A 27,988-nucleotide genomic window follows, 5' to 3' on the forward strand; every position below is an offset into this window, starting at 1 on the left:
CTAAATAGATCCTACACCGACGGCTGAGATGTAACGTTGCCATGGATATAGAACAGTACTAAATAGATCCTACACCGACGGCTGAGATGTAACGTTGCCATGGATATAGAACAGTTCTAAATAGATCCTACACCGACGGCTGAGATGTAACGTTGCCATGGATATAGAACAGTTCTAAATAGATCCTACACCGACGGCTGAGATGTAACGTTGCCATGGATATAGAACAGTTCTAAATAGATCCTACACCGACGGCTGAGATGTAACGTTGCCATGGATATAGAACAGTTCTAATAGATGAAGGAACACAGTGAAACACTGGATTACTAAGAAACTTTCTTTAATTGTTCCTGTTCATAAGGAAATATTTGTTTTAACATTTTTCATACAAAAACAGCATACGTATTCTTAACGTTGACACATTTTGCATTGATACAATATTTGACACAGTTGCAGGGGAGGAGTTACAATGAGGGGAAAGTAAGACAGCAAAAATAAAGACATTTAAACGCCGCAAAAATGTCTTCCATACAAAAGTAATGCCACTAGACCGTCTGTTGTAGGGAAAAGACCAACCACGCCAAAAACCACATCTTGTTGTTTCACAAAATGGCTCCCTATTCCCTTTCTAGTACACTGCACTATACTAGGATACACCCTTGGAGAAGGTTCTAGCAGGATCTATAAAATTAGAGGGGAGGGGCTTTAACTTTATACATATTTTTTTTAAAAGGAAGTTAAACTACATTTAAAATATTATTACAGCACCAGGACAGTATTACACTAGAATCAGTCAAGTGGCATTGGGGGGGTGGGGGGTTTAAGAGACACTTAAATGGTTCACTATGAATGGGACACAGAGGCAACATTTTCACGGTTAAAACTAAACCGGTTTGGCACCGGTAACAGACACAGTGAGGGGAAAGATTTCAGACTCGGTGACAGTAACTAGGTGGTCGTGGAACAACTAGCCTGGTGTTCAGGATGATACAACATAGAAAATACACACCAGATGAATGACACGATTCCCTCTTCTATAGAACAAAGAAGCACATCAATCTAGATCGTTTATTTCTAGATGAATATTCTGTAACGTCGATCCTCATGGAACACAGACCCTGGCTGTGTACCAAATGGCCCCCATCCCCTATATAGAGCACTCGTTTTGACCAGAGCGCTATAGACCTTAGTTAAGAGTAGTGGAACAGAGACTGCCATTTCAGACCCTGATGGGTTAGGTGATTAGAACTAAGCCTGGGGGTGAGTTCTCTCTCTGTATTGAACAGGTGTCAGTAGCACCACAACATGCAGAGTGGTAACGACCTAATCCATCACGACACAGGATTTAGCCATCAATAAATCAGACTTGAAAAACAGTGCGAGCAAAATAGAGACAGTGAAAAAAAGATTGAATATGTCCCAAATGGCACCCTAATTCAATCCATAGTGCACTACTTTGAACCAGAGCCCTATTGACCATGGTTAAAAGAAGTGCACTATATAGGGAATAGGGAGCCATTTAGGACTGATTATTCTTTCCTAAGGAATATCCTGCTATACCACATGCTGAGGACTCCTACCATGATTTATGGCTTTAAGACATTTCTCTCAGCCAGTCAGATAAGTGTAGCTGGTTGAAATTTCAGGCCTAGTTCCAAACCCGGTCCTAGGGGGTAGGAGTCAAGTGGCCAGGGGTACGAAGTAGGAACCAAGGTGGTAAGGAGCCAGGGGCTCGGTTCCATCGCTACCAGACCTCAGGAACGTCGAACAGAGAAGACGTCGTCTCTGCACCTAGAGGGAGGGAAAGATGAGACAGAGAGACAGTCCCAGTCAGTCAACCTGAGGTACACCACTGGTGTGTTGTACTGGTGACGGTGCAACGGACAACTGTTCCAATACAGAGAAGCACAGAGCAAAAGCACAGCCAACTATCAGGGTCTGGCACCAGAGGATGTTAGCTCCACAGATCAATTAGACTATTACAGATTTAAATACTTGGATGGTTCAACTTCCTCCAGCTACATCAAGACAAGACCGAGGTTCTTATTGCTGGAGCCGAAACCCAGAGAATCTGGCCGCACATTTTAATTCACCAGCAATAAAAGAACATTGATACAGAGAGACTCATCCATGCTTTTATTACAAGCAGGCTTGACTACTGTAATGCTCTCCTGTCTGGTCTACCCAAGAAAGCCATTGGTCAACTGCAAAACATACAGAACGCTGCAACACGACCAGACAGAGAACACAACACACCGGTTTTAAGGTCTCTGGACTGGCTGCGAGTTTTACAATTCATGTTAAGATCCTTCTATTGGTTTTTAAATCAATCCATGATTGTGCACCTCAATACATGTCAGATATGCTTTTAAGTGATGTACCCAGTAGGTCCCTCAGGTCCTCTGGCCTTTTAACTCTCCCAACGCCTCAGATCAAGAGGCATGGAGAGGCAGCCTTTAGTTACTACACCCCAGCCTCTGGAATAACCTGCCAGAGAACCTGAGGGGGACCAAGAGGCATGGAGAGGCAGCCTTTAGTTACTACACCCCAGCCTCTGGAATAGCCTGCCAGAGAACCTGAGGGGGACCAAGAGGCATGGAGAGGCAGCCTTTAGTTACTACACCCCAGCCTCTGGAATAGCCTGCCAGAGAACCTGAGGGGGACCAAGAGGCATGGAGAGGCAGCCTTTAGTTACTATACCCCAGCCTCTGGAATAGCCTGCCAAAGAACCTGAGGGGGACCAAGAGGCATGGAGAGGCAGCCTTTAGTTACTACACCCCAGCCTCTGAAATAGCCTGCCAAAGAACCTGAGGGGGACCAAGAGGCATGGAGAGGCAGCCTTTAGTTACTATGCCCCAGCCTCTGAAATAGCCTGCCAAAGAACCTGAGGGGGGCAAAACTGTGGACATTTTTAAAATGCACATTTGTAGCTTTGCATTTCCTTAAGGTGCTTTAGTCGGTCAGTTGTTATTGTTATTCATTTTTTTTATCCACTTATGTTTGTTGTGTAGTAAATATTTCAGTTTCTATTTTCAGTGTTTTTAATCCATGGTTTGTGTACAGTCATGTCTGAAATGTGCTGTAGAAATAAAGCTTGATTTGATGGATCAATACACACTTTAAAACAAGCCTTCCAGAACACACGCACGGTTCTCTCACTCGTCTCACCATCAGTCTTCCTCTTCTTGCGGCCCTTCTTGCTCTGATTGGTCGAAGGCTGCTGTTGCCATTCGCACAGCGCCGGATCACTAGCGTCGTCTACCGCCTCCGACCCCACCTCTTCCTGGATCGGACTCATGCTCGACGAATCAGACCCAGACCTACAGGGAACAGCAACCAATCACAGGCTTAACTTCCTACAACGAACACCCAGGTAGTTTAAGGCAGCACTAAAAGTACCGGAGTTACATGTTCAACTGTACACATCTTTACTTACTGAGTTTTCATCCAGCCTTCTGACGTCCTACTGTCCACTACTCCTGCATACGTCCGTACACACACCCCTAGAGACAACACAGACCAGATCAGATCTCCACCCCCCTAGAGACAACACAGACCAGATCTCCACCCCCCTAGAGACAACACAGACCAGATCTCCACCCCCCTAGAGACAACACAGACCAGATCAGATCTCCACCCCCCTAGAGACAACACAGACCAGATCAGATCTCCACCCCCCTAGAGACAACACAGACCAGATCAGATCTCCACCCCCCTAGAGACAACACAGACCAGATCAGATCTCCACCCCCCTAGAGACAACACAGACCAGATCAGATCTCCACCCCCCTAGAGACAACACAGACCAGATCAGATCTCCACCCCCCTAGAGACAACACAGACCAGATCAGATCTCCACCCCCCTAGAGACAACACAGACCAGATCAGATCTCCACACCCCTAGAGACAACACAGACCAGATCCCCACACACCCCTAGAGACGACAACACAGAACAGATCTCCACCCCTCTAGAGACGACAACACAGACCAGATCAGAACAGGTGTTTCTTGATCAGTGTTTTCCTTTAAACATTTTGTTCATGGTTTGTACTCTGGTGGTGGATATATACACTTAGTTACTGTCTGTCTTCTAGCAGGGGAGTGTGTGTGTGTCCTTACCGTCGGTCCTGATCTTCTTGCTGCCCGTGTCGGAGTGTGTGTGAGAGTGCGTGTAGCCACTCCATCCGTCAGCGTGTGATCTCTGAGCCTCTCCGTCTGTAGGCTGCTCCTCCTGGATAGGACTGACGCAGCGTTTCCCCAATGACGGCCTGACACGTACAACAAGATACAACACACAGACCGGCCTTCACATTTAAACATCAACCTGCCTTAGAGATTTCATGGAGAACATCCTTAACCTCTCTTGGGTAGGGGGCAGTATTTTCACGGCCGGATGAAAAACATACCCAAATTAAACTGCCTACTACTCGGGCCCAGAAACTAGAATATGCATATTATTAGTAGATTTGGATAGAAAACACTCTGAAGTTTCTAAAACTGTTCGAATGATGTCTGAGTATAACAGAACTCATATAGCAGGCAAAACCCTGAGATAAATCCAACCAGGAAGTGGGAAATCTGAGACTTGTAGTCTTTTAAACCATTGCCTATTGAAACTACAGTATCTGTGGGGTCATTTTGCACTTCCTAAGGCTACCACTAGATGTCAACAGTCTTTAGAAAGTTGTTTGAGGCTTCTATGGTGAATTTTGAGGGAATAACAGCCGGTTCAAGCAGTGGACTGTCTGAGTTCATGTAGTTACTTCATGCACGTTCACGCATGGATAGCATTTTTTTTCTTTCTTCTGTAATGAATACGCTATTGTCCGGTTGGAATATTATCGATTATTTATGTTAAAAACACCCTAAGGATTAATTGTAAACATCGTTTGACATGTTTCTACAAACGGTAACGGAACGTTTGAGCTTTTCGTCTCTTGATTTGCGCTCCCGCATCATGCCTTTGGAATAGTGTTCTGGACGCGCCAACAAAACGAAGGTATTTGGACATAAATGGACTTTATCGAACAAATGAACATTTCTTGTGGAAGTGGGAGTCCTGCGAGTGCATTCCGCCGAGGATCAGCAAAGGTAAGGAAAGCCTTCCCTGTAGCTCAGTTGGTAGAGCATGGTGTTTGCAACGCCAGGGTTGTGGGTTCGATTCCCACGGGGGGCCAGCACAGAAAAAATAAAAAATAAATTGTATGAAATGTATGCATTCACTACTGTAAGTCGCTCTGGATAAGAGCGTCTGCTAAATGACTAAAATGTAAAAATGAAAGATTTATAACACTAATTTAGAGTTTTGTTGATGCCATGACTTCGCGGGTAGCTGTATAGCTTGCATTGATGGCTGAGCTCTGTACTCAGAATATTGAACAATGTGCTTTCTCCGTAAAGTTATTTTGAAATCTGACAGCGGTTGCATTAAGAAGTAGTGTATCTACAATTCTTTAAATAATTGTTATATATTTTGTCAACGTTTATGATGAGTATTTCTGTAAATTAATGTGCACATTCACAGGTAATTTTGGGAGGCAAACATTTTCTGAATATCACGCGCCAATGTAAAATGCTGTTTTTGGATATAAATATGAACTTCATACATGTATTGTGTAACATGATGTCCTATGACTCATCTGACGAAGATCGTCAAAGGTTAGTGCTTAATTTTAGCTGTATTTCTGGTTTTTGTGACGCCTCTCCTTGCTAGGAAAATGGCTGTGGCTTTTCTTGTTTAGGTGGTGTCCTAACATAATCTAATGTTATGCTTTCGCTGTAAAGCCTTTTTGAAATCGGACAATGTGGTTGCATTAAGGAAAAGTGTATCTTTAAAATGGTGTAAAACAGTCATATGTTTGAGAAATTTGAATGATGAGATTTTGGTTGTTTTGAATTTGCCGCCCTGCTATTTCACTGGCTGTTGGCAGTGTGTCCCAACAGCCCAACGTCCCACATACCCAAGAGGTTAACTTATTTTAATTAAAAAAATGGACATTTTAATTGACAGACGCCTTTCAAGACACGTCCATTAAAAGTCCATGAAATGAAGTGGTGTCTATGTAAGAGGCCTGTACCTGCTGTGACCGTAGCTGTAGCCAGTAGGACCAGCACCAACTGTAGAGGGGGAGGTGTAGTGTGGTTTAACCCAGCCGTCCTCATCCCAGGACTGGGTAGAGTGGCCCTGGCTCTCCCTGACCTGCTGTCTGCCCTGGACGTACTCTGCATACGTCTGGATACGGTAGCTCTCTGCATAGCGACTGGTGTTAATCGCTAGACACAGAGGAGAGAACGGGAGCCAGTCAGAATATAAATAAACTGAGTAATTTGAAGTGAAATGTTCAGTGGTTTTCTAGAGCAGTGTTGGTCAACCTGGTGTTTCCAGGGTTTGGAGATGGACAGGAACAGAGTGAGACCACACCTGCAGTACAGCCACATCAGCCCCTGGTTAAAGGCAAGGCAGGGGAACAGGGTTAGGCCCCTGGTTAAAGGCAGGGGAACAGGGTTAGGCCCCTGGTTAAAGGCAGGGGAACAGGGTTAGGCCCCTGGTTAAAGGCAGGGGAACAGGGTTAGGCCCCTGGTTAAAGGCAGGGGAACAGGGTTAGGCCCCTGGTTAAAGGCAGGGGAACAGGGTTAGGCCCCTGGTTAAAGGCAGGGGAACAGGGTTAGGCCCCTGGTTAAAGGCAGGGGAACAGGGTTAGGCCCCTGGTTAAAGGCAGGGGAACAGGGTTAGGTCTCTGGCAGTGCTCCACAAGGCCTGAAACAGCTGTTCATCCTGGACCATTAATATGCAGCTGCAGAAACTCTGCAATAGTTCAACGTATTCTATAAGGAGGTGCCAGAACTCAAGCAGTAGAACATTTGAGGTGATGCTGGCCCGGTACTCCGATCATGTGAGCTGAGGTGCTGCTGGCCCGGTACTCCGATCATGTGAGCTGAGGTGCTGCTGGCCCGGTACTCCGATCATGTGAGCTGAGGTGCTGCTAGCCCGGTACTCCGATCATGTGAGCTCCGGCCCAAGTCAAGTACTGGTCTCTGGGTCAAAGGTAGCGCACTATATAGGGAACAGGGCTGGTCTCCGGGTCAAAGGTAGCGCACTATATAGGGAACAGGGCTGGTCTCCGAGTCAAAGGTAGCTCACTATATAGGGAACAGGGCTGGTCTCCGGGTCAAAGGTAGCTCACTATATAGGGAACAGGCTTATGGATAGGCCAGTACTCACCGATCTGTACCTGGTCTGTCTGACTCAGAGAGACAAACGCTGACGTGTCATCAATCCACGACACCTGGATGTTACCTAGGAGACATGGGGGAAGACATGGGAATTAAAAAGGTTTCCTGGCGTGGTGGCCCACTTGGTAGTGACTGGTCGGCGTGGTGGCCCACTTGGTAGTGACTGGTCGGCGTGGTGGCCCACTTGGTAGTGACTGGTCGGCGTGGTGGCCCACTTGGTAGTGACTGGTCGGCGTGGCGGCCCACTTGGTAGTGACTGGTCGGCGTGGTGGCCCAGTTGGTAGTGACTGGTCGGCGTGGTGGCCCAGTTGCAAGGCCAGGACAGTGGCTTTGATTCCCACTGGGACCACCAACGCGAAATTGTACATTGTTTTGGATAAAAAGTGTCTGCTGAACGGCCTATATTATTATCATATAATGTGGTGGGTCTTACCAAAGGCACTGAACAGCTGGTAGAGGTCACTGGTCTTCCACTCCTTCGGGAAGGTGACGTACAGAACATGATCCCTCTTGGGCTGGACTGTAGAGGGGAATGAAGGGAAAGGGGGGAGATAAAGAGAGGGGGAAAGAGGGGAACAAGGAAAGTTCAGTCACCACTGACCAATGATAGGTTTATATACATCATTGCCACGGTCCATTTCTATATGCCATCTTTAATAAATCCTCTCCATTTTCCTTTAGCTGCCGACTATATGCAGACGAGGTAGTGTCTAATACTACTGTGCTGTAGGATATGTGTTGTACAGTATATAGTAACACATACTAATACTACTGTACTGTAGGATATGTGTTGTACAGTATATAGTAACACATACTAATACTACTGTACTGTAGGATATGGTGTTGTACAGTATATAGTATCACATTAAACTACTAATACTACTGTGCTGTAGGATATGTGTTGTACAGTATATAGTAACACATTATACTAATACTACTGTACTGTAGGATATGGTGTTGTACAGTATATAGTATCACATTAAACTACTAATACTACTGTGCTGTAGGATATGGTGTTGAACAGTATATAGTAACACATTATACTAATACTACTGTGCTGTAGGATATGGTGTTGTACAGTATATAGTAACACATTATACTAATACTACTGTGCTGTAGGATTTGGTGTTGAACAGTATATAGTAACACATTATACTAATACTACTGTGCTGTAGGATATGGTGTTGTACAGTATATAGTAACACATTATACTAATACTACTGTGCTGTAGGATATGGTGTTGTACAGTATATTGTATCACATTGAACTACTTATACTACTGTAGGATGATGTGTTGTACAGTATATAGTATCACATTGAAATACTGTGCTGTAGGATGTGTGTTGTACAGTATATAGTAACACATTGAAATACTCACGGTCTGGTCCGCTGATGTTGAGGTAGGGAATATCTATGATCCTCATCAGGAACAGTCTGGCGAAGACATGAGACGTCAACGTAGCATTATAACGCTTCATACAGCTGACAGATGCGTTATAACTACACTAGGACTAAGTTGAGGTAGGGGATATACGAGTCCCCTTCGGAGAGGTAAAGAAACTGAAGGGGAGAACAAAGATCTTACTTGTTGACGAAGGGTTGGATGAGTTTAGATTGGGATGGGATGTGGGCTCTGGGAGGAGTCAGGAAAGTACCTGAGAAGGAAAGAGATAGTTTAAAAGATCGAGAAACAGCCACCGATGACCAAACACATGACAGCAGCTACTGATATAGTCTACATGGCATCATAGAGATTCAAAGCTGTCCATGGTACTGTCCCCCATCCGTTTTCACTAACGGTAAGCGGTAGTGTTACCATGGAGATGGTCTTTTCTCAACTCACGCATCCTCTCCCGCCTCCTTTTGAAAATGGTCAGAGGAAAATCGAGGAGAGGCAGCGATAAGGGAACGTGGATGAAAATGCGCTTGTATGACATGAGTCCTCCCCTAGCACCACATGAGGCAAATTACGTTTACAGTGTGGATCTCAAAAGAAAAATGGGTCAAGTGACGTAAACAAATTAAGTTGTGCAGGACTTTTTATAGATAAAAACAATATGCTACTTATCGTTTTAAGTGAGTACATGCTTGTCTCCTCCGACAACACCTGATTCAAAAAGGGGAAGTGGCAGATAAACTCTTCCATGAAGGACTTAGGGTAGGATACACTTCGACTATCCTCAATGGAAAGGTGGCTGTCGAGGAGGGGAGGACTTCTGTTCCCTACTAACCAACTGACATCTTTGACCACAGAGCAGAGAAAGGAGGAGAGCAGACTTCTGCCCAAATGAGAAAAGGCCATTGAAGCACCAGGCCAGTGGCGTAGGGTTAGAGCACCAGGCCAGTGGCGTAGGGTTAGAGCACCAGGCCAGTGGCGTAGGGTTAGAGCACCAGGCCAGTGGCGTAGGGTTAGAGCACCAGGCCAGTGGCGTAGGGTTAGAGCACCAGGCCAGTGGCGTAGGGTTAGAGCACCAGGCCAGTGGCGTAGGGTTAGAGCACCAGGCCAGTGGCGTAGGGTTAGAGCACCAGGCCAGTGGCGTAGGGTTAGAGCACCAGGCCAGTGGCGTAGGGTTAGAGCACCAGGCCAGTGGCGTAGGGTTAGAGCACCAGGCCAGTGGCGTAGGGTTAGAGCACCAGGCCAGTGGCGTAGGGTTAGAGCACCAGGCCAGTGGCGTAGGGTTAGAGCACCAGGCCAGTGGCGTAGGGTTAGAGCACCAGGCCAGTGGCGTAGGGTTAGAGCACCAGGCCAGTGGCGTAGGGTTAGAGCACCAGGCCAGTGGCGTAGGGTTAGAGCACCAGGCCAGTGGCGTAGGGTTAGAGCACCAGGCCAGTGGCGTAGGGTTAGAGCACCAGGCCAGTGGCGTAGGGTTAGAGCCACAATAGTAGTAGTAGAGAGAGCAGAGACAATAGCGGTATACAGTGTAAATGGTAGTACCTAGGTAGTTGGCCATGGAGATGAAGCAGAGGCCAGTGATATAGGCATCGTAGCCTGCCTCGTGGAGCTGTTCCTGGGCTGTATCGTAGCTGGGGAACCCCTCCGCCGTTACTGGGCCACAGAGGAAAGAAGCAGGGATAAATCAGACACCACATTAGCCATGGATGGAGACCTGTCCTATTCTACTGTAATCAGACACCACATTAGCCATGGATGGAGACCTGTCCTATTCTACTGTAATCAGACACCACATTAGCCATGGATGGAGACCTGTCCTATTCTACTGTAATCAGACACCACATTAGCCATGGATGGAGACCTGTCCTATTCTACTGTAATCAGACACCACATTAGCCATGGATGGAGACCTGTCCTATTCTACTGACGTGCATACATATAACGTAAGAACATGACGTAATGACGCCACGAAAAATACAGCGCGACACAGAAAACCAGAAAAATATTAAGTGTACACTTCCAACAACTAAACAAGTTCAAGTCGAGCAGTCATTTGAAAGATTAATTACATTTCAGCGAGACAACTCAAAGGCGAAATCCATTAAAGCCAATATAATGGAATTCATTATGCTGCTTGCTATGGGCGTCACGACTTCCATTTGGACCAGTAATGTCAGCCCCATGAGCATGCTGAGTTTGACAGCACAGTGTGTCGATGAGGATTTCCTGCTGAGGAAAGCCGTATTGCTCAAGAATGTGCTGGTTCTCATACCGTTGCTGCCATTTCAATGGCATTTGAGAACATGTTTGAAACATGAACACACTCCTCGCTCCATTCGAACAACTGACTGGAGAAATAAGCTCATCAACTGCGTCTGCAGCAGACGTGATACCCTCTGTAATGGCATTGAAGCGCCTGCTCAACAAAACTGCCGACACAGACCGCGGGGTTAACTAACAAAAGTACTCGAGGCTGTGAACAAGCGATTCGGTGGTATTCTCTCTGAGCCTCTTTACTGTGTCGCCACCATGCTCGATGCTAGGTACAAGGACCGCTACTTCGATGCAGACAAGAAACAGGGTTTACGTGAAATGTTAGACACAGCTGGACAACATGGAAAGCTCTTGATTTATTTTCGACTTGCGGTAAAGCTCCGTGGTTCGAAATCGATAGTTGTTTAGCAGTCCAAAAAATGTCGGAAACATTAACTTACATGACCTACAACATGGTCAAGCAACTGTTTGTTACATGCCAAATGATTTGTGGACATCAGACAGATGTTGCTGTCCGGTTTTGTGATGAAACAAAATGTTGTGTTTGAATTAATTCTGCCAGTCTTATTGATTCGGACTTAGACCTATATATCACGGTGGCAAGGCATATGAACTAACAGGTTATAGAGCAAACAAAGCAATTATCACAACACAGGTCAGGGTTTTTTCCCCCCATGAGCTTGGCCTTATTTCTATTACAGCATATTGACGGTCATTCATATTCAATTCACCCAGTTCAATGTAACAGCGATAGGTTCAGGCTACTACACAATACTCAGTGTCCCTGTACCCATCGTGATGTTGCTACAACCCAGTCTATGAATGAAAGTTTACAACGTAGGAGCACACAGGTCGAGATAAACATTCTAGGTGACCGTGACACATTCAATACCGCCTTGCACACTCTTGCCTGCATCTAGCTGATCTAGGGTGTAATCATTAGTCCAAATTTGTAATGAGAGTTTCTATTAGACAAATTCAGGTACGTTTAACCTCGTTTTGTTCCAGTTGAAGAAAAGTTAACAGAATCGGATAAATGAATACACCCCTTATCACGTGTTGACTTTCATAGCAGCCACGTTGTTTTCCTGCTCACATCTATGCGCTCTCCTCTCACCTTATCCCTTCGCTTGTGGACTTCAATGCACAACACATGCGCTGTGTGTGACCAGGCGAGAAAACCTTCCAAGACATACCATATAACCGCTAACACAAGGACTACATCGTTGTCGCCATATTAGCTCAAGTAACATAGTCAACACAGCCAATATAACTAACGCGTTAGTAAACCTGCTACAATCATGCAGTAAAGTTACATTGTACAGTCACTAAGCAGTTTAGCACTTAGTTGGCGGACCCCAGCGGCAATACATTAGTCAAACCAAAAGCTTATGATACCCTGATGAAGTTGCCCTGGGGTCACTTCCCCTACTTTGAATACCATTACAGTATCTACACAGGTCCTATAGATCTATGGTTCAACCTCGGTTAAAATACCAAGTATATTTTGCTCTGTCCGGAGTACCCCTGAAGTACTCCCTCTTGCATTTTAACAGTAAGCCTATGGTCTCATGAGGCACCCCCTGTGGATAGGTCTGGTACCGCCAGGGGCTCCTAGTACACCGGGTTGAGAACCACTGCTATAGAATCTTGTCCCTTACTATAGACATTATAGGTTGAGTAAGTTAGAATTTTGTAGACAAATGTACCACCATTTCTATTATAATGTTAAAAGCTGTATGATTTAGTTCATGTGATGTAGTCATTTTGTTAGATACTCCTCCCTATTAGCTGAAATCATATTTTTTTCAAAACCATTTTAGCCTTTGCATCAGCTGTCCGAGCGCCAGCTGCTAGCTTTTGAAATAAACTTCCCGTTCCTTTAACATGGTGTAGTTGTCATGTTCTCTTACCAACTTTCGGAGATTTGAAGGGGCTCTCTTTCAGCTGTTTCTGAAGCTCTGCTAGAGACGTGATGTTGATCAACTCCTAGAAGGGTTAAAATAACAAAGTCACAATAAATATTCTTCAGACTTCCACAGGGGGTTTCATGACATCCTTTTTTAACCTGACATCTAAATACTTGAAATAGTATTACCTTGAAAGGTTGCGTAGTGGCCATGAGCTTGGTGTCCAACAGCCTGAGGAAACAATAGAGAAAATACTTGGTCCATTGGTTAGAGAAGGACATCTGTCTTTACCAACAGCACCAGACATACACGCGCTGAGGGGGGAGGGCGGCGCACGCGCTGAGGGGGGAGGGCGGCGCACGCGCTGAGGGGGGAGGGCGGCGCACACGCTGAGGGGGGAGGGCGGCGCACGCGCTGAGGGCGGCACTTAACATGTGGGTTAAGTGCCTTGCACAATGACAGGAGATTTGCTGGTCCCCCTCTCCAACCTCTGGGCTACTGCAGAGGGTTCTAGAATAACAGTGCACCAGATAAATAGACTGAATCCCAGAGAGGTTAGGTCAAAGTAGTGGTAAGCCTTGTCAGAGCCAGAACAGCCCATAGAGAAGTAATAGCAGTATGTATTTACCCGGGGAAGACCCACCAAAACCCTGACACAGAGCAGTATGTATTTACCCGGAGGAAGACCCACCTAAACCCTGACGTAGCGCAGTATGTATTTACCCGGGGAAGACCCACCTAAACCCTGACGTAGCGCAGTATGTATTTAACTGGTAGAAGACCCACCTAAACCCTGACGTAGCGCAGTATGTATTTACCTGGTAGAAGACCCACCTAAACCCTGACGTAGCGCAGTATGTATTTACCCGGAGGAGACCCACCTAAACCCTGACATAGTATGCATTTACCTGGAGGAGACCCACCTAAACCCTGACGCAGTATGTATTTACCCGGGGAAGACCCACCTAAACCCTGATGGAGCGCAGTATGTATTTACCTGGTAGAAGACCCACCTAAACCCTGATGTAGCGAAGTATGTATTTACCCGGGGAAGACCCACCGAAACCCTGATGTAGCATAGTATGTATTTACCCGGGGAAGACCCACCTAAACCCTGATGTAGCGTAGTATGTATTTACCTGGAGGAGACCCACCGAAACCCTGACGTAGCGCAGTATGTATTTACCCGGGGAAGACCCACCTAAACCCTGATGTAGCGTAGTATGTATTTACCTGGAGAAGACCCACCTAAACCCTGACGAAGCGAAGTATGTATTTACCTGGGGAAGACCCACCTAAACCCTGACAAAGTATGTATTTACCTGGTAGAAGACCCACCTAAACCCTGACGTAGCGCAGTATGCATTTACCTGGTAGAAGACCCACCTAAACCCTGATGTAGCGCAGTATGTATTTACCCGGGGAAGACCCACCTAAACCCTGACGGAGCGCAGTATGTATTTACCCGGAGGAAGACCCACCTAAACCCTGACGTAGTATGTATTTACCTGGGGAAGACCCACCTAAACCCTGACGTAGTATGTATTTACCTGGAGGAGACCCACCTAAACCCTGACGTAGCGCAGTATGTATTTACCTGGGGAAGACCCACCTAAACCCTGACGTAGTATGTATTTACCCGGAGGAAGACCCACCTAAACCCTGACGCAGCAGTATGTATTTACCTGGGGAAGACCCACCTAAACCCTGCTGATTTTGTACGTTTGCCCACTGACAAAGAAATGATCAGTCTATAATTTTAATGGTATCTTTATTTGAACAGTGAGAGACAGAACAACAACAAAAAATCCTGAAAAAACACATGTTATAAAATGATTTGCATTTTAATGAGGGAAATAAGTATTTGACCCCTCTGCAAAACATGACTTAGTACTTGGTGGCAAAACCCTTGTTGGCAATCAGAGGTCAGACGTTTCTTGTAGTTGGCCACCAGGTTTGCACACATCTCAGGAGGGATTTTGTCCCACTCCTCTTTGCAGATCTTCTCCAAGTCATTAAGGTTTCGAGGCTGACGTTTGGCAACTCGAACCTTCAGCTCCCTCCACAGATTTTCGATGGGATTAAGGTCTGGAGACTGGCTAGGTCACTCCAGGACCTTAATGTGCTTCTTCTTGAGCCACTCCTTTGTTGCCTTGGCTGTGTGTTTTGGGTCATTGTCATGCTGGAATACCCATCCACGACCCATTTTCAATGCCCTGGCTGAGGGAAGGAGGTTCTCACCCAAGATGTGACAGTACATGGCCCCGTCCATCATCCCTTTGATGCGGTGAAGTTGTCCTGTCCCCTTAGCAGAAAAACACCCCCAAAGCATAATGTTTCCACCTCCATGTTTAACGGTGGGGATGGTGTTCTTAGTGTCATAGGCAGCATTCCTCCTCCTCCAAACACGGCGAGTTAAGTTGATGCCAAAGAGCTGCATTTTGGTCTCATCTGACCACAACACGTTCACCAGTTGTCCTCTGAATCATTCAGATGTTCATTGGCAGACTTCAGACGGGCATGTATATGTGCTTTCTTGAGCAGGGGGACCTTGCGGGCGCTGCAGGATTTCAGTCCTTCGGCATAGTGTGTTACCAATTGTTTTCTTGGTCACTATGGTCCCAGCTGCCTTGAGATCATTGACAAGATCCTCCCGTGTAGTTCTGGGCTGATTCCTCACCGTTCTCATGATCATTGCAACTCCACGAGGTGAGATCTTTCATGGAGCCCCAGGCCGAGGGATATTGACAGTTCTTTTGTGTTTCTTCCATTTGCGAATAATCCCACCAACTGTTGTCACCTTCTCACCAAGCTGCTTGGCGATGGTCTTGTAGCCCATTCCAGCCTTGGAGAGCTCTTTGGTCTTGGCCATGGTGGAGAGTTTGGAACCTGATTGATTGATTGCTTCTGTGGACAGGTGTCTTTTTATACAGGTAACAAACTGCGATTAGGAGCACTCCCTTTAAGAGTGTGCTCCTAATCTCAGCTCGTTGCCTGAATAAAAGACACCTGGGAGCCAGAAATCTTTCTGATTGATGGGATCAAATACTTATTTCCCTCATTAAAATGCAAATCAATTTATAACATTTTTGACATGCGTTTTTCTGGATTTTTGTTGTTGTTATTTTGTCTCTCACTGTTTAAATAAACCTACCATTAAAATTATAGACTGCCCACTGACAAAGAAATAATCAAACGTACAAAATCAGCAGGGGATCAAATACTTTTTCCCCCTCACTGTATTTACCCGGGGAAGACCCACCTAAACCCTGACGCAGCGCAGTATGCATTTACCTGGAGGAGACCCACCTAAACCCTGACGTAGCGCAGTATGTATTTACCTGGGGAAGACCCACCTAAACCCTGACGGAGCGCAGTATGCATTTACCCGGAGAAGACCCACCGAAACCCTGACGCAGCAGAATGTATTTACCTGGGGAAGACACACTGAGTGACTTCTTTAAAGTCATTCAGGTCCTGTGGGGAAGAAAGAAAGACTTTGTCAAATAGAAAAGCTACAAGGTTCTTCTAAACCACTGTCTCCCCGATTCTAAACCACTGTGTCTCCGATTCTAAACCACTGTGTCACCGACCTCATTCCATCAGTAGAATATGCCTGGTTATTCTTTAAAAGTGCTTTCCACAATCTTAAATAAGCATGCTCCATTCAAAAAATGTAGAACCAGGAACAGATATAACCCTGGGTTCACTCCAGACCTGACTGCCCTTGACCAGCATAAAAGCATCCTATGGCATACTGCATTAGCATCGAATAGACCCTGCGATATGCAACTTTTCAGGGAAGTTAAGAACCAATATACACAGGCAGTTAGGAAAGCTAAGGCTAACTTTTGCAAACAGAAATTTGCATCCTGCAGCACAAACTCCAAAAAGTTCTGGGACACTAAAGTCCATGGAGAATAAGAGCACCTCCCAGCTGCCCACTGCACTGAGGCTAGGAAACACTGTCACCACCGATAAATCCACAATAATTGAGAATTTCAATAAGCATTTTTCTACAGCTGGCCATGCTTTCCACCTGGCCACCCCTACCCTGGTCAACAGCCCTGCACCCCCCACAGCAATTTGCCCAAGCCCATTTCTCCTTCACCCAAATCCAGATAGCTGATGTTCTGAAAGAGCTGCAAAATCTGGACCCCTACAAATCAGCAGGGCTAAACAATCTGGACCCTCGTTCTAAATTATCAGCCAAAATTGTTGCAACCCCTATTACTAGCCTGTTCAACCTCTTTCGTATCGTCTGAGATCCCCAAAGATTGGAAAGCTGCCGCAGTCATCCCCCTCTTCAAAGGGGGAGACACTCTAGACCCAAACTGCTACAGACCTATATCTATCCTACCCTGCCTTTCTAAGGTCTTCGAAAGACAAGTTAACAAAACAGATCACCGACCATTTCGAATCCCACCGTACCTTCTCCACTATGCAATTTGGTTTCCGAGCTGGTCATGGGTGCACCTCAGCAACGCTCAAGGTCCTAAACGATATCATAACCTCCATCGATAAGAGACATTACTGTGCAGCCGTATTCATCGACCTAGCCAAGGCTTTCGACTCGGTCAATCACCATATTCTTATCGGCAGACTCAACAGCCTTGGTTTCTCAAATGACTGCCTCGCCTGGTTCACCAACTACTTCTCAGACAGAGTTCAGTGTGTCAAATCGGAGGGCCTGTTGTCCGGACCTCTGGCAGTCTATGGGGGTGCCACAGGGTTCAATTCTCGGGCCGACTCTTTTCTCTGTATACGTCAATGATGTCGCTCTTGCTGCTGGTGATTCTCTGATCCACTTCTACGCAGACGATACCATTCTGTATACTTCTGGCCCTTCTTTGGACACTTAACTAACCTCCAGACAAGCTTCAATGCCATACAACTCTCCTTCCGTGGCCTCCAATTGCTCTTAAATGCAAGTAAAACTAAATGCATGCTCTTCAACCGATCGCTACCAGCACCTGCCTGCCCATCCAGCATCACTACTCTGGACGGTTCTGACATCTACAAATACCTGGGTGTCTGCTTAGACTGTAAACTCTCCTTCCAGACTCACATTAAGCATCTCCAATCCAAAATTAAATCTAGAATCGGCTTCCTATTTCGCAACAAAGCATCCTTCACTCATGCTGCCAAACATATCCTCGTAAAACTGACTATCCTACCGATCCTTGACTTCGGCAATGTCATTTACAAAATAGCCTCCAACACTCTACTCAACAAATTGGATGCAGTCTATCACAGTGCCATCCGTTTTGTCACCAAAGCCCCATATACTACCCACCACTGCGACCTGTATGCTCTCGTTGGCTGGCCCTTGCTTCATATTCGTCGCCAAACCCACTGGCTCCAGGGCATCTATAAGTCTTCACCAGGTAAAGCCCCGCCTTATCTCAGCTCACTGGTCACCATAGCAGCACCCACCCGTAGCAATGCGCTCCAGCAGGTATATTTCACTGGTCACCCCCAAAGCCAATTCCTCCTTCGGCCACCTTTCCTTCCAGTTCTCTGCTGCCAATGACTGGAAGGAATTGCAAAAATCACTTAAGCTGGAGACTCATATCTCCCTTACTAACTTTAAGCATCAGCTGTCAGAGCAGCTCACAGATCACTGCACCTGTAAATAGCCAATCTGTAAATATCCCATCCAACCACCTCATCCCCATACTGTTATTTTTTTTCTTCTCCTTTGCACCCCAGTATCGCTACTTGCACATTCATCTTCTGCACGCACTGTATATAGACTTTTTTTCTATTATGTTTGTTTATTCCATGCGTAACTCTGTTGTTTGTGTCGCACTGCTTTGCTTTATCTTGGCCAGGTCGCAGTTGTAAATTAGAACTTGTTCTCAACTGGCCTATCTGTTTAAATAAAGGTGAAATAAAAAAATAAACCATTGCGTTCATATAAATGGTGCGTGTTTGTACCTCTGGCAGTACGCAGTAGAACTGATGGATGGTGTGCATGACGTCCAACAGCATGTTGTGGCCAACAACCAACTTTCCCTGGGTTGGAGAGAGGGGGAAAAGAGATGAGTCCCATCCTAAAGGTATAGCGCCCGAGAGATAAAGGAGAACTCAACTAAAATATTCCTTATAGTTTCAGTGGTGGATTGCAAAGGCAGTTGGCATATACTGTACATCGTAACATAACAGAAGATACAGATTAAAATTAAACAACAATTTGATAACAGGTTGTCAGGGTAACTCACAGATTTGGAGATGGCGTGTATGACCCTGGAGAATCCCACAGCGTCATTCAGCTCCTCCTGGAAGGATTGACGATGGTCATGTTCAGTAGGAAACATAGCAAAACATTGCAAAGAAACTACAAAGGAATGTCTCTTATTGGACAGGTAATCTCCCAGATTCAAAACATTGCCTCCTGATCATGTTTCTTCAGGGGTGGGGGGGTGGGGTGAAGGTTTGGAACATTTCAAGAAGAAATGTACCGTCTGCTTTTTAGATACAGTAGAAGGAAATTCAGCTGGTCATGTCATTTTGGAGTTACTGTGTTTAGACTGCTTCCATCTAGAACACCACAGGGAGAAATGTTCTGGAATGTTGGTTTGCTTTTTAGAAAAACGGTAGACGGAACGTCACCTGTTCCCTCTCCTGTTTCTGCCGTTCTCTCCTCTTCCGCTCCTCGTCGTCCACCTTGCTGATCTGGATGTAACGCTCTTTCTGAAACACCATATATCATCATAATACACCTGTCTATAATGTACAACACACACTTACTGATAATATAACACCGACTGACTGGAGACAATCCCTCTTTCTGAAACACCATGTATCATCATATAATACACCTGTCTATAAATGTACAACACACACCTACTGATAATATAACACCTACTGACTGGAGACAATCCCACAGCATGACTCACATTACATGATAGTATTTCTGTACTCTAAGCATTGTGTTATTCCTTCTAGATCTGGATGAGACTAGAACACCGGCAGGCGGGTCAGACTAGAACACCGGCAGGCGGGTCAGACTAGAACACCGGCAGGCGGGTCAGACTAGAACACCGGCAGGCGGGTCAGACTAGAACACCGGCAGGCGGGTCAGACTAGAACACCGGCAGGCGGGTCAGACTAGAACACCGGCAGGCGGGTCAGACTAGAACACCGGCAGGCGGGTCAGACTAGAACACCGGCAGGCGGGTCAGACTAGAACACCGGCAGGCGGGTCAGACTAGAACACCGGCAGGCGGGTCAGACTAGAACACAGGCAGGCGGTCAGACTAGAACACAGGCAGGCGGTCAGACTAGAACACAGGCAGGCGGTCAGACTAGAACACAGGCAGGAGGTCAGACTAGAACACAGGCAGGAGGTCAAACTAGAACACAGGCAGAATAGTATTTCTGTACTCTAAGCATTGTGTTGTTCCTTCTAGATCTGGAGGTGTTGCTCTTTCTGGAACACCATATATAATATAAAACATACATGTGTTTATAATGTAAACAAACATACACCTCACACTGACTGGAGACAAAAGTTACTCTAAGCACAGTTATACACCAGAGAAAATTAATTAATTTCATTAATCCTGATTACTAACATAGAAAATCCCTGAGTAACTGCTGATTACTAACGTAGAAAATCCCTGAGTAACTCCTGATTACTAACGTAGAAAATCCCTGAGTAACTCTGCCATAGGTATAAAGACAGTTAAAATGGAGCCCTAAACTAAAGTTGAAACTGGTATCACGCATTACATCCTCTAGCTTAATGGTTTTATTTAACTAGGCAAGTCTTAAGAACTAATTCTTATTTTACAATGACGGCCTACCCCTCCCCTAGCCCGGTTGATGCTGGGCCAATTATGCGCTGCCCTACGGGACTCCTGATCACTGCCGGTTGTGATACAGCCCGGGATTGAACCAGGGTCTGTAGTGATGCCTCTAGCACTTCGATGCAGTGCCTTAAACCGCTGCGCCACTCAGGACCCTTGTCCCTAATATAAAAGGTCTTGATGATTAGTTGAATCAGGTGTGCTAGTGGTTTAAGGCACTGCATCGAAAGTGCAAGAGGCATCACTACAGACCCTGGTTCGATCCCAGGCTGTATCACAACCGGCCATGATCAGAAGTCCCGTAGGGCTCTGGAATAGATCAAATACTAGCTCTGGAATAGATCAAATACATGGACTGGCTGTGGGTCCCCCCCGAGGAGAGGTTTGAGAACCACTGATCTAGCTGGCAGACTGACCTTCTCTGTCTCCAAGGTCTCAACATGAAGGCCCTTTGGGAACCTATAGGAGATTAGACCAACATTATCCTTCTATAAAGATATGTAATCTCTGTACAATATACACACTCAGTACTGGTAAATATAAAAACATTTTATGATTAACATTAACTGTGACTAAGCAGCGTTAAAACTACAGTTATAAACCCCAATTCATTTGTTTTAGAAATAGCAGAATGTAAACAATTAAAAAGTGGATTTCATTCATCTCCCTGTATTCATGGGGTGGAACACTGAATTATATCTGCAGAGTTCTAGAACATTGCTGCTCTTGAAGGACAGAAAGTATTTACTTGGAGTTGAGTGTCTGGTAGATCAGCTTCCTCTGAAACCTGGAGTGGAGCAGAGAACAGAACAGGGGGAATGTAGGTTTTTAATAAACAAAACAATGGTAAATGTAGCTGGGGGATCAGGAGAGCCATGTTAACATGGTAAAGCCCTTTGAGACTGAAAAAAAGTGTTTTATAAATGCACATTTCTCTCACACACACACGTTTCTTTACCCTGTGCAGGGCTCCAGGTCCACAGTCTTCTCTGAGGTAGTGAACAGAGATTCCACCTTCTCTCTGTAAGGGACAAGAGGAAGACTTAACAAAACGACTACAGGGATGCATTCAGGGCTGGAGCTGAAGGGTGGTGTCTGGACTGTTACCATGGATTTCTGCTCCGCTAGACATAAATCAGTACCATGTGACTTCACTGTGGACCGTAGGACGGGTTCCGCACTGAGGCTGTAACACCCGTTTGGAGGAGTTTAAACCATGCATTATATGAAGGACAACTACGGAGGAACTGGTGTCAGCAGGTGGCTAGGGAGGGAAAGGGGCTAGGGGCCCCTAGAGGAACTGGTGTCAGCAGGTGGCTAGGGAGGGAAAGGGGCGGCTGGAGGAACTGGTGTCAGCAGGTGGCTAGGGAGGGAAAGGGGCGGCTGGAGGAACTGGTGTCAGCAGGTGGCTAGGGAGGGAAAGGGGCTAGGGGCCCCTAGATGAACTGGTGTCAGCAGGTGGCTAGGGAGGGAAAGGGGCTGGTGGCGGCTGGAGGAACTGGTGTCAGCAGGTGGCTAGGGAGGGAAAGGGGCGGCTGGAGGAACTGGTGTCAGCAGGTGGCTAGGGAGGGAAAGGGGCGGCTGGAGGAACTGGTGTCAGCAGGTGGCTAGGGAGGGAAAGGGGCGGCTGGAGGAACTGGTGTCAGCAGGTGGCTAGGGAGGGAAAGGGGCGGCTGGAGGAACTGGTGTCAGCAGGTGGCTAGGGAGGGAAAGGGGCGGCTGGAGGAACTGGTGTCAGCAGGTGGCTAGGGAGGGAAAGGGAGAGTGGTGGCTGGAGGAACTGGTGTCAGCAGGTGGCTAGGGAGGGAAAGGGGCTGGCGGCGGCTGGAGGAACTGGTGTCAGCAGGTGGCTAGGGAGGGAAAGGGGCTGGCGGCGGCTGGAGGAACTGGTGTCAGCAGGTGGCTAGGGAGGGAAAGGGGCTGGCTGGAGGAACTGGTGTCAGCAGGTGGCTAGGGAGGGAAAGGGGCAGATTTGGGACCAGGCTGTCATCTCTCTCACCACTCCGTTACCACATGCAACTACAATCTAAAGTTTTAACTAGAAATGGGATTCAGGTTTAAACTTACACCACTCGTCCGATGTACTCCCTGTGTTCCTCGGGGATGCTGCCGGGGCCTTTGTTTGAGTTGGGGGAGATGTAGGAGGGGTTTCCTGAGCCGTTACTCTGACTCCGCCTCTCCTCATACTGCTCCCGCAGCTGCACTTCCTCTTCCTGGTTCAGGTACGGGATCCCTACGGCAACCACAAAAGGAGGCGGGGTTAGATGGCGGGGTGTTGGTTAGCTAGTCATCTCTATTGTCCCAGTTGGAATATCTAGAGCAACCAGAACCGAGGAGGAGTTAGCTAGAGTAGCTTCAATCAATAAAATCAATCCATCATCTCTATTGTCCCAGTTGGGATTTCTACGGCAACCAGACAGAATGCCACCTACCGTGACGGAACACTTTGTTGAAGTCAAAACCCTGACTGGCCAGGAAGTCTATGCTGGAACTCTGAAATAACAAACAATCATATTTAACGAAGCACCGCCAGGGGCAACATGGGTCCTTCTCTCCAGGAATGAAAGGGACGCAAAAGGGCTGAAACGGGGAGCGACTACCTAAACCTGTCCAATAAGAAATGCTTGTACCACCCGGATTAAATAAAACAGACCAAGGTTTTCTAACCTGGCAGATGAACTTGGTGTCTGGTGAGGTTCTGTTGAATGGCTTTGGGAATATATAAAAATTAAAAGTCTTTATGACGTACCTGTGGGGACAAAAACACCGGGAGAGAAAGAACAGCAGGTCAGGTAGGTTAAACATTCCTATAGCCTGCATAGAGATCACATCATTCAATATAGCTGACTTCTATTTAACACTAAATCAGCCTTCTATTTCATTCTGTGGCAGACTGCTCCCAGATCTGTATTTCAGACACAACCAGTTTGTTATGACAGTGTAACAACACAGCAGAGAAGAGTTGGCTAAATCACTAACTGATCTGGAGTCAGGTCAGGGGTCCTATGTGTCAAGCTTATCTAAGTAAGATGGCCGATATAAGATCAGGTCCATATGGAGTCTCATTCAGAATGAGCCAAAAAGCTAAAAACTGACCCTAAATCAGCACTCCTACTCTGAGAAACTTCATGTTACTCACATGTCACTCAGTTGAAATGCGACTGCGTGTGTGGCCCAGGACCATAACAATTGTGGTGGAGGAAGGAAGGTTAAACCTAAGAGAGAAAAGTCCCACTCACTTGGACTCTGCCTGGTCATATGTGAACGTACACAGTCCAAACTGAAACAGCAAGAAATCCATAGAATGCTGGATAAGAGAGAGAGGGGGGGTGGAGAGCCAGAGGAGTGGAGAGAGAGTCAAAAGTGTACATTTAAAGCAGGACCGATAGCACGTGGCCTTGTTGTGGCGCCATACATAGACTCCAGGAATCAAAAACACCCAAAAACCATGATCAAATTCTGCCATGAAATAAAAAGTTATGCGAGCTACCTCGCTATATTATTAGTTATATACAGTCGGAGGTTTACATACACTTAGGTTGGATTCATTAAAACTCGTTTTTCAACCATTCCACAAATTTCTTGTTAACAAACTATAGTTTTGGCAAGTCGGTTAAGACATCTACTTTGTGCATGACAAGTCATTTTGTTTACAGACAGATTTCACTTAATTCACTGTATCACAATTTTAGTGGGTCAGAAGTAGAGGTCGACCGATTAATCGGAATGGCCGATTAATTAGGACCGGTTTCAAGTTTTCATAACAATCGGTATTTTTGGACACCGATTTGCTGTTTTTTTTTATACACCTTTATTTAACTAGGCAAGTCAGTTAAGAACACATTCTTATTTTCAATGATGGCCTAGGAACGGTGGGTTAAGTGTCTTGTTCAGGGGCAGAACGACAGATTTTTACCTTGTCAGCTCGGGGATTCGTTTTTGCAACCTTCCGGTTACTAGTCCAACGCTCTAACCACCTGCCTTACTTTGCACTCATTGAATCACAGCCTACTTCGAAAAACGGGTGATTTAACAAGCGCATTTGCAAAAAAAGCACTGTCGTTGCACCAATGTACCTAACCATAAACATCAATGCCTTTCTTTAAAATCAATACACAAGTATACATTTCTAAACCTGCATATTTAGTTAATATTGCCTGCTAACATGAATTTATTATAACTAGGGAAATTGTGTCACTTGTGTCCTCTTGCGTTCCATGCAAGCAGTCTGGGTAAATGCAGCAGTTTGGGCTGCCTGGCTCATTGCGAACTGTGTGAAGTCCATTTATTACTAACAAAGGCCGTAATTAATTAGGACATAACATTGAAGGTTGTACAATGTAACAGCAATATTTAGACTTAGGGATGCCATCCGTTAGATAAAATACAGAACGGTTCCGTATTTCACTGAAAGAATAAACGTTTTGTTTTCGAAATTATAGTTTCTGTATTCGACCATTTTAATGACCAAAGGCTTGTATTTCTGTGTGTTATGTTATAATTAAGTCTATGATTTGATATTTGATAGAGCAGTCTGACTGAGCAATGGTAGGCAGCAGCAGGCTCGTAAGCCTTCATTCAAACAGCACTTTCATGAGTTTGCCAGCAGCTCTTCGCAATGCTTCAAGCATTGTGCTGTTTATCAACTCCCGAGCTTATCAACTCCCGAGATTAGGCTGGTGTAACCGATGTGAAATGGCTAGCTAGTTAGCGGGGTGCGCGCTAATAGCGTTTCAAACTTCACTCGCTCTGAGACTTGGAGTAGTTGTTCCCCTTGCTCTGCATGGGTAACGCTGATTCGAGGGTGGCTGTTGTCGATTCGAGCGAGGAGAGGGACGGAAGCTATACTGTTACACTGGCAATACTAAAGTGCCTATAAGAACATCCAAAAGTCAAAGGTATATGAAATACAAATCGTATAGTGAGAAATAGTCCTATAATTCCTATAATAACTACACCCTAAAACTTCTTACCTGGGAATATTGAAGACTCATGTTAAAAGGAACCACCAGCTTTCATATGTTCTCATGTTCTGAGCAAGGAACTTAAACGTTAGCTTTTTTTACATGGCACATATTGCACTTTTACTTTCTTCTCCAACACTTTGTTTTTGCATTATTTAAACCAAATTGAACATGTTTCATTATTTATTTATTTGAGGCCAAATTGATTTTATTTATGTATTCTATTAAGTTAAAATATGTGTTCATGCAAAATATATATAAAAAATAAAAATAGCAAATAAAAAAATATCGGCTTTTTTTGGTCCTCCAATAATCGGTATCGGCGTTGAAAAAATCATAATCGGTCGACCTCTAGTCAGAAGTTTACATACACTAAGTTGACTGCCTTTAAACAGCTTGGAGAATTCCAGAAAATGATGTCATGGCTTTAGAAGCTTCTGATAGGCTAATTGGCATCATTTGAGTCAATTGAAGGTGTACGTGTGGATGCATTTCAAGGCCTACATTCAAACTCAGTGCCTCTTTGCTTGACATCATGGGAAAAATCATAAGAAATCAGCCAAGACTTCAGAAAAAAAAATGGTACCCTTCCACAAGTCTGGTTCATCCTTGGGAGCAATTTCCAAATGCCTGAAGGTACCACGTTCATCTGTACAAACAATAGTATGCCAGCATAAACACCATGGGACCACGCAGCCGTCATACCGCTCAGGAAGGAGACGCATTCTGTCTCCTAGAGATGAACATAATTTTGTGCGAAAAGTGCAAATCAATCCCAGAACAGCAGCAAAGGACCTTGTGAAGATGCTGGAGGAAACAGGTACAAAAGTATCTATGTCCACAGTAAAACGAGTCCTATATCGACATAACCTGAAAGGCCGCGCAGCAAGGAAGAAGCCACGGCTCCAAAACCGCCATAAAAAAGCCAGACTACGGTTTGCAACGGCACACGGGGACAAAGATCGTACTTTTTGGAGAAATGTCCTCTGGTCTGATGAAACTAAAATATAACTGTTTGGCCATAATGACCATCGTTATGTTTGGAGGAAAAAGGGGGAGGCAAAGCAAAAGTGCTTTGCTGCAGGAGGGACTGGTGCGCTTCACAAAATAGATGGCATCATGAGGCAGGAAAATTATGTGGATATATTGAAACAACATCGCAAGACATCAGTCAGGAAGTTAAAGCTTGGTCGCAAATGGGTCTTCCAAATGGACATTGGCCCCAAGCATACTTCCAAAGTTTTTGCAAAATTGCTTAAGGACAACAAAGTCAAAGTATTGGAGTGGTCATCACAAAGCCCTGACCTCAATCCTATAGAAAATTTGTGGGCAGAACTGAAAAAGCATGTGCGAGCAAGGAGGCCTATCTGTTCGAGTTTTTGAATATCGTTGTAGTTCTAGACATGCCGTTACATAGCATTGTTAAATATTCCCCATGTTAAACTAACGGGGAACCAACATGGCTGCCATAAAATGTTGTAGTGTCAAGTAAATGCAGCATAATGCAGAAACCGCATTGACCCCAACTCTAAACGCATGTCTCTCTTGACTTACCTTTTTTAGCTTCATGTAGCGCTCCTCTGGCGTGTCCAACCCGTTAGTCAGTGCGCTGACGTTGGGCCCATCGCTAATACCTGAAACCGAAAAGTGTATTTTCTATTGTATTAACTAGAAAATGATATAGATGTCAGAGTTCAAAACCGACTGCGCGTGTGGCTTGTAGCAGCCACGGAAACTGGTTGGCCAGCGAGCTAGCTAAGATAACTATAAACGTTTGCCAGTTAAATAGCTAGTTAAATGGCTTACCTGAAAATTCCCCATCGATTGCGAGAAAGTCTGCTTCCTCTATTGCACTGTACACAGTGTTTAAACTGTCTTTGAAATCTGTAATACAAAAACAACAATCAGCCAACATGCGTTGGTGGTTTACTCAACACGCAAGCTAGCCATTAATGCTAGTTAGCGGGTTAGCATTCAGAACCTCGCGGACATGAACGGAATCATATTCGTGCGATTGTGCTGTGAGAAACGACAGCTAACGTTGTGTATCTAATAGCATATGAATATAATCTTGGTGTATATTATCTATAAGGGTGAATTACTTGTTCGTGTCACCTCCATCCCTACAGAAAGACAAAAATACAATGTACCAAACCGCTGCTGTCACTCAAGAAGATTTTAATCTTTTCCAACAAACACTTCCGGCGTAGTGACGTTTTTGACACGGCGTCAATCAAAATATGTCAATTCAATTCGCTTTATTGGCATGACGTAACAATGTACATATTGCCAAAGCTTACTTTGGATATTTACAATATAAAAAATAAATAAAAATGAGAATCAAAAATTGTCAACGGGACAACAGTAACAACAATAACCAACGGTCAATATAACCATAC

At 45.4% G+C, this 27,988-nt stretch overlaps 1 protein-coding gene across 3 annotated transcripts; it reads right to left on the reverse strand.

Moving 5' to 3' along the window:
- Positions 1–323: 323 nt before the first annotated feature.
- LOC115183740 (poly(A)-specific ribonuclease PARN) lies at positions 324–27,815 on the reverse strand. Of its 3 annotated transcripts, XM_029744827.1 has the most exons (26): positions 27,692–27,815; positions 27,396–27,473; positions 27,144–27,223; positions 23,865–23,932; positions 23,293–23,374; positions 23,058–23,118; positions 22,693–22,858; positions 21,584–21,646; positions 21,374–21,412; positions 21,042–21,084; positions 19,427–19,507; positions 19,036–19,092; positions 18,752–18,829; positions 16,245–16,288; positions 13,000–13,042; positions 12,815–12,890; positions 10,170–10,280; positions 8,820–8,889; positions 8,613–8,668; positions 7,668–7,754; positions 7,224–7,298; positions 6,079–6,274; positions 4,121–4,269; positions 3,437–3,503; positions 3,169–3,320; positions 324–1,791 (listed from the first exon to the last, which is right to left on the reverse strand). In XM_029744827.1, exons 1-26 carry the CDS (start codon positions 27,708–27,710, stop codon positions 1,745–1,747), a joined length of 2,088 nt encoding a protein of 695 aa, XP_029600687.1. In that variant the 5' UTR covers positions 27,711–27,815; the 3' UTR covers positions 324–1,744. The 3 variants fall into 3 exon arrangements, with proteins under 3 accessions (XP_029600687.1, XP_029600686.1, XP_029600688.1); XM_029744826.1 differs by lacking the exon at positions 324–1,791 and having other exon boundaries at positions 2,990–3,320; XM_029744828.1 differs by lacking the exon at positions 324–1,791 and having other exon boundaries at positions 2,990–3,320; positions 27,740–27,805.
- Between the last annotated feature and the right edge of the window lie 173 nt (positions 27,816–27,988).

The sequence above is a fragment of the Salmo trutta genome, unplaced genomic scaffold, assembly GCF_901001165.1.
Source record: "Salmo trutta unplaced genomic scaffold, fSalTru1.1, whole genome shotgun sequence".
In the NCBI taxonomy this organism is placed as follows: domain Eukaryota; kingdom Metazoa; phylum Chordata; class Actinopteri; order Salmoniformes; family Salmonidae; genus Salmo; species Salmo trutta.